The 7,535-nt window shown below is 41.6% G+C and overlaps 1 protein-coding gene across 10 annotated transcripts in view; it reads right to left on the reverse strand.

Moving 5' to 3' along the window:
* The window catches only part of Mctp1 (multiple C2 and transmembrane domain containing 1), a 553,559-nt gene extending 547,006 nt beyond the window's left edge, over positions 1 to 6,553 (reverse strand). For 7 of the 10 annotated variants that reach the window (XM_047555771.1, XM_047555769.1, XM_047555770.1 and 4 more), the window contains exon 1: positions 5,565 to 6,552. In XM_047555771.1, coding sequence (XP_047411727.1) covers positions 5,565 to 6,293 — 729 coding nt within the window. In that variant the 5' untranslated portion in view covers positions 6,294 to 6,552. Of the gene's footprint in view, positions 1 to 5,564 lie in introns of all 10 variants that reach the window. The other 3 variants (XM_047555772.1, XM_047555764.1, XM_047555766.1) reach the window with 1 other exon arrangement.
* Between the last annotated feature and the right edge of the window lie 982 nt (positions 6,554 to 7,535).

Raw genomic sequence — 7,535 nt, forward strand, 5'->3', positions numbered from 1 at the left:
TCAAAAATCCACAAAGACAGTAAAGGTCAAGTGAAAAAATGGCACACAGAGCATGTTTCCTTTATTTTTTTAAAGCACAATTTTTTTTGGTTGGTAGATGGTCACAATACCTTTATTTTACTTGTTTATTTTATGTGCTGCTGAGGATCAAACCCAGTACCTCACATGTGCTAGGCAAATGCTGTACCACTGAGCTACAACTCCAGCCCTGCATGTTACCTTTAATTCAAAAATCAGCTTTACAGAAATGTAAGCATGTCATACTAGGCATGGTTCACCCTAATTTTATGAAAACAAGCGAGCTTATATAACTAAGTTCTAGGATAAGATCTACTTCACTGACGTGAAACTAACCCCTGAAAGCCAGTATTCACTGACCTCATTCATACTTACTTTACAAAGGAAGAGAAATATGCAATTTAGTAAGTGTTGCAGTAGCTAAAAAACAAGTCAAAATAAAGAGTTTATTATTCAAAAAAATTAACTGTTGCTTATCTAAAACATGTAACTGCTCTGATTTATAAATATATGTGGATTAAGGAGAAAAACACCACACAAACCTAAGTCTGCAGATCTCACTGATGCTTACAAAGTTACCTAGATATACTATTTACTTGACCAATTTAGGATTGGCAAATGTCTTAATGATCACTATAGAAAAGAAGTCACACTACAGGTTTCCTTCCTTGGGGACCAAAGACCTATTATTAGCCTTTTCTTTGTGAAATCATTCATTATTTCCAAACAAATGAACAAAGACAAGGGAGGGGAAAATATTTGTCCGATTTTTAATTAATCTATTAATTCCCTTTTCTTCCTCAAAGCATTTATTCATTCCTGTATGATAATTCATACTCACTTGCTAAAAGTCATGCTAGATTTTTTCATTACTGTATGAAGTTGTGGTTTTAACAGTCCTACCTTGGTTTATCTTGTGCTAAGTTTGCCACCACTGCAAATAATTATTTGCATCTTAAATTAAATGAAAAAGGCTGGCAAAGCTCCCTGTTAAATTTTTTTTCAACCACCCACTTATTTGTAATAGCACAATCACAAAACTTTCAATATACTGCTCAATATTAACAACTACAAAAGCAATTAATATTGTTTATTAGTGCTTGATATGTTTCAAACCATCTCCCACAACAGCTACTTGAAAGCACCTCTGTTTATACAAGAGTCCTAGCTAGCTCTATTCAAATCCACCAGTTATGCAGGATATCAATTAAAAGATAAAGGAAAATACTACACCCCAAAGTAATCCTCTCACATTGTTTACTCTCTTTATTTGGAATAAACTGATAGTCCCAATATTTTTCAAGAATGCTATCACACCTCAAACTCTAGTTTACACCTGCTCCAAATGTGCTAACCTCTTATCTGCCCTCCCTTGCTTTGAATTTGAAAGATGTCAGTTCTGAAGGTAGACCAGGTATCTCACCCTGTTAGTTTCATAAAATGACACTAATTAAAATTACTTTAGGGACTTGCTTTTAAGATCATTAGATTTTTAAGTGGTTTTGTCATTTACAATAGGAATTATGTTTTTTATGTCTGTGCCTTCCCCAAAATTAAGTTGTGTTCTTTGAAGTAATATTTAAAATGTCTGAAAAATAGATAGCAAAAAATTAACCCAAATCCCATGGTTGGATGTATATTTTTAAATACTGGCATTCTTTAAAAGATTAGATAATTAATAAGGCAAAATGTACTTCATATATAGACTTACTCTTTAAAAAATTTCTGGTAGAGGGAAATGAGGATGGGGGGAAGGGGAGGAAAGATAATGGAATGAGACAAATATCACTACCCTATGTACATGTATGATTACACAAATAGTGTGACACTATATCATGTACAACCAGAGAATGAAAAGTTGTACTCCATTTATGTACGATGAATCCAAAAAATTAAATTATATTTTAATTTTAAAAATTTTTCACTTTTTGTCTTACAGATGTCTTTAAAGGTATTTAAAGGTCAAAGAAATATCTATTCTTTTCTACATTAGTGAGAATAATGACAAAATTCATACTTCTAATTCATAATGAATTATGAATTATCCAATGAATGGATGTTCCTCCTGCTATGCTTCAAAAACATTTCTATCACACACTGAATACTTGAACCACTTTCAAAAATATATTTTCTCCTGTGAAAGCAATTTTGATAAAATTTACTTAGAAAAGAAAAAAACAATAAAATTTTAACATTCATAAAGACTACATGCTTTTGTTAAGACATTGAAAAATGCAACACATTCATTCTCACAATCTCAAAATACTGACTTTCTGATTCTAGCAAAATATAATTTTAGTAACTCATCAAGACAGAATACATGAAATTGGCATATTTTTGATATGCACACAAATTGAGAAAGCATCTTTCCCAACTGTGTTGCAAAAATGAAATGCATCTGCTATGACAATATGGCTCAACACTGAACCAGAATCAGTGGGAAGAAAGGAGTTTTCTTTTTCTTTTCTTTCTTTTCATTTTTTATTCTTACAGCAGAACATTTTAAATAATGCACATGCCTCAACAGCAAGGCAATTAGCAAGTCTGTTACTTGTGTTTCAGATGTATATAATAGCAAAGGGTTGACAGGGGCCTGGGAACTAACGCAGTTCATTCACATTTTACCTCAGTGACTTTCAAATCTCTTTTCCTGGCAGACCAAACTGATTTTTTGCTTTTGCTTCACTCTCTCCTCAGTGTCAGAGTATCGGCACATATGTTGTTGGGGCCTCATGCTGGGCTGGAGGTGGAGAGGTGGGGAGCATGTTGGAGAACATGACTAATGCCAGAATCAAGCAAAGAACAGAGAAAAATTCAATAATTGACTATTTTTGCATTGACTTTTCTTTCTGTCTTGAAAGAAAGTACTTTGTATTAAGTAATCTAAAGATGTAGTAAAAGTTTTTTACTATCTTTTACATGTACCCATTTGTGCTGGTAACCTGTAAATGAAATGAATCTGGATGTGCTCTGAACTCTTCCCATGCCTAGGTATCTTGGAGACTAGAAACTGGGAGACCAAGGGAAAGACCCCTGAGATAGGCAGGATGTTTGGAAAGGGCAGGTGCTGAAAAGCAAATCCTGTTCCTGAGTGGCTTAGTAAGTCCGCCTCCAGTTCCAGATTCCTATTATATTTCATTCTCTTCCCCCATCCAAAGGTGAGCTGGGCTCCTTTGGTTGCCCAAAGAGGTATTTAAAGGTAAAAGAAATCTCTATTCTCTTCTACATTAGTGAGAATACTGACAAAATTTATACTTCTAATTCATAAAACTCAACTTCTCAGAGAACAAGATCCCATTAACATCAGATACTGGACTAAGACTGGGTGTGTGTCTGATATTGGGCAAGTTTTTCAGAGCTTTCTGTTCTTTCTGCCTACATCTCACCTTTCACCTGTTTATTTTTCACTGATAGTTTAATCCCTCTTATGTCTATATTAAAATGCTGGTTATTTACAATGAAAAGCTTCTTTAGAAACAGAGATTATGATTAACAATGCCACTTTTAAATGTGATATGATGTGCAACAATGCATCACAGAACAAATCAGAAATTAATTAGCTAATCCATCTGTACATGGGGATGGGGAAAACTTTTTAGAATGCATGCAGACTTGCAAATTTAATCTTTAAATTAAGCCTTTAAGTTTTGAAAGTGATAAAAAGTAGCTGTGATCATGAAAATTGATTCTGGAAACTAACTTGAGTACTGACCTCTCAGTCATTATTAACCATGCAGACTTAACTTCCTTGGGCATTGGCTTCCTGATCCACAAAATGACAATAACTTCTATCTCATATGACTCCAGATGAAATCCAGCACAAGGTGAAAGCACACACAATGTTAGTTTAGTATCTTCTACAAAATAAGTCTAGGGCTTTAGAATACAAAATTCATACTTACATAGTAGTATTTTTAAAGATTAACATGGATAGTTTCTGAAAACATTTTCATTAAAAGAAACCTAAAATGAATTCATAATTCTCTATTTTGGCTTTGAAAATAGCTAAATTCAGAGAACTGCAAAATTAGTTAGTAGTTTAATATCATTTTGTAATACAATATATACCTTCCAAAATAATTGAATTGTTGTTCTATTATCCTTGATAGTAAAAGTTTTGAAAAACAAAATGTAAAAACAATCTTCCAATCCTAAAATTCTTATAAAGTAGGATTACATGGATGCTCAAAAACACTTCCTTTAATATATAGTGTTCCTCTATACTGAATTAAAAACATCCCTTTAAAACCAATTTAAACTTTACTTTTGAAACCAAAACTAAGAGTTCTATCAAGTTCACTTTCAAGATGACATGAAAAATAAATTTATTTAGTCTTTTGCCAATATTTACTCTCACATAAATTTCTTAAGAACTTAAGTGTTTGCTTAATACAAGCAGTTGTGTTTATTAAGCATAAGATACGCTAGTTTTATGGTTTATTATCATAAACTACACTAATAAAATGACCAGTAAACTATAAAATTTTCAATAAAAGCACATCTATTCCCTTATCTTACTCTTCATACATGGCCTGATGTATTTTGTGGCTCAGTTTTTAACCTAATAAAGTTTTAATGTATATGCCATTCATCTAAAGCAATTACTTGTAGTCAAAATAATGAAGATTTAAATAAACTAAGATGTATTGGGAGAAAAGAGCTACTTAGGTCTCTGGCAGAATGGAATATTTAAAATAATTGTTAGCATTAACAAGACATGATAAACATTTACAAAAAGAGAGCAATTCCTCCCTCTTCAAAACGGAGAGAGTAAAGGCAGCTGCTCAGTAGGACGCCTTCTGGGTCCTACAAGTAGAATTTGTAATAATAGTACATGAAAAACTTGACTCTTATCTGAGTAGAGTCAGCATGATGAATAAAGTAGCAAATTTAAAAGCAAGTGCTTCCGATTACTATTAAAACTTAGGAAAGGTTATGAGAACACAACCATTTGCCTAGGATAAGGGGTTCACCGCTGTCCACCTGTGGATCAGTAGTCCACCTGCGACTGGAAGTTTTAAGAAAGGAATGCAGGGGCAGGAGAGGGGGGGCGGTGATGAGTAGACTCCTACGATGAGGCATTCCCCAGCACCTGACTTCACTTACACCATTACTTCACCTTGCCCGGTTTCTTTCTATTCCTTCCTGCCAGACATTGATTTGCTTCAAATGATGTACCCGCCACAACATTATACACGGTTGTAATTTTTAAAAATTTTTGGTTGCTGTTAGTTTTTTCCTTTGTCAACGTGAGTGTTGGCTGAGCATTCCTCCAACAAGTACCCACTTTGTCTAACTTCTCATTGACCGCTCATTAAGTTACCCAAACTGCTTCTGGCGACAGGTGTCATTCCTATCAAAAGTAAAGTCAAGGTGCAAGTCAGAACTCTTTATTGTTGCTAAACAGGAGAAAGATGTTTTCTTTCCACTGCTTCATCTACTTAGTAGAACACACACACACAAACCAACTTCCAGGTTAGTCATTGCCTCAATCTGGAGGCGTGGCCCCAAGCACCAAGTCCTGGGCTGCACCACCTGGCACTCACCTGACTGCTGCCGCGCTCTTCGCCCTTCTGTAGGGTCTGAAGTTCTACGGGGCTCTGTGTAGGCTCTGCTGGAGGAGGCGGCGGCGGCGGTGACTCCAGCAGCTGTTCCAGGCATGTGGTGCCGGGTAGAGAGGAGCTCTTCTGGTGGCACAAATGCACACCGGGACCCCGACGCCGTGCACCCTCATCTCGGGCTCGGTCCCCCCTCGGGGGCGGCTGAGGAGAAGAGGACAGGGAGGAGGAGGCGGAGGAAGAAGAGGGAGCTGAGTCCGGGGATCGTCCGCCAGGAGGCGTCACTCCGGTTGCTCCAGCGGCTGCCGCTGGCCCTTTAACCGCCGGGAGCAGATGTTCGCGGATCCGGCGGCGTAGCGTGGACCCCTGCTCAGCCCTGCCTGCGCCGCCGGGCTCTAAGGGCTCTGGTGAGGAGCAGCACAGGTTGGGCTGAGAGGAGGAGAAGACCCGATCCAGGACTTGCTTTCTCTTCTTAAAGCCACTCCACCTGCTGCCCGTGCTACCCACACCGGCCAATACGTCCCTAGTGCCCCTCGAGGGCGGTGGGGAGGGCGACGGGGTGTCCGCAGTGCGGCGCTCCGGTCCCCCTGAGCGCCCGCCCCCGCCGCCCTTGCTCTTGCCCACTCCCAGCTGCAAGTTCTTCCAGATCCGGGCATGGAAGGAGGAGGACGCCGCTGCAGGCTCAGGCTCGCTCGCCGTGGCAGCCCTGGGCTCCATCCTCCACCCCCTACACCTTTTCTCCCCTCCTCCTCCTGCTTCTCCTCCGCCCTCTCCGGCTGCGCCTCCTCCTGGAGCCCCGCGGTGGTGGCGGTGGCGATGGTAGTGGCGACGGCGGCGGCGGGAGCAGCAGCAGAAGCCGGGAGTGCCCAGAGGCTTCAGGCCAGCTCGGAGAAAAGCAGCAGCCGCCGAGAGTCTCCGGCCGCGGGACTGAGGCACCGCCTCTTCCTCCTGCACCTGCCGGGTTGGACTGGCGCTGTCACCGAATCCTGGCCGCCGCGCCTGCAAAGTTTTTAGCCCCGAGCTCCGCGGCTCCAGTCCACTGAAGTCCCCCAGGCCGCGCCCTGGCTCCCTTTCCCCTTTGGCTCCGAGCTTGGAAAGCTGCAAGCACCAGGGCGTGCGCTTCCAGCTGCGCCAGGGACGGAAACCAGGCGCCCTCCGGGCAGCACCTGTCAGCGGCGGGGGCGGCTGCCTCCAAACTGGGCGCGCACGCGGCTCACACAATGGGGCGAGTCCGACTGAAGACGTTGGGGACCAGCAGCCCTGGATAAGCACCCCAGCACTATCCTCCAGCTCCTAGGTGGGAGGGCAGACAAGACCCGGGTGGAGCTGGGTAGGGCCCGGAATCAGCTTGCTCCCAAGGATCAGGCCACTGTTTGCCCACGTAGCTTGCTGTGGGCCAGCCTCCGGATGAGTGGGTGCTGGTCTGGGTACGATGAAGTGCGTCGGAGTGGAATCTATGCGTCCCGGGCGGGTCCCATGGGAAGCCAAGCGTTCACACCGAGTGGTGAACCTAGCCGAATTGTAAGGCTGAACACGGCTACCTCGGCCGGATCGCACGTCTGCCCTGGGTCCAAGAAGAGAGTTTGATTTCGTCTGTCTTGGCTTCATCCCATTCATTCCCTTCACGCTCTTTATTTGCGTGTGCATTGGCGACTTCTCTTACGATCGGGATCAGGCAACTTCCAGAGCCTGACAATAAAGCCAGCCCTTAAAGTTACAGGGAGTTTATGGTGGACAAAGATGGGAGGGATGCGCAGGACTTCCGACTATTCGGTACACAGAATCTCCTCATTTTCTTCCAAGGGCAATTTTCTTAGACCACTTTATTTACCTCCTTTGCAAGGCAAATCGAAAAGGGTTTTGGCTTACTCAGACTTTGCTTCCACCCAAATCTACTCATCTGGGGTCCTGATTCTACTAGATAGGAGAACCTTCTGTAAGGCAGGCAACACAATGTTC

Source organism: Sciurus carolinensis, chromosome 6, assembly GCF_902686445.1.
Source record: "Sciurus carolinensis chromosome 6, mSciCar1.2, whole genome shotgun sequence".
Lineage (NCBI taxonomy): Eukaryota > Metazoa > Chordata > Mammalia > Rodentia > Sciuridae > Sciurus > Sciurus carolinensis.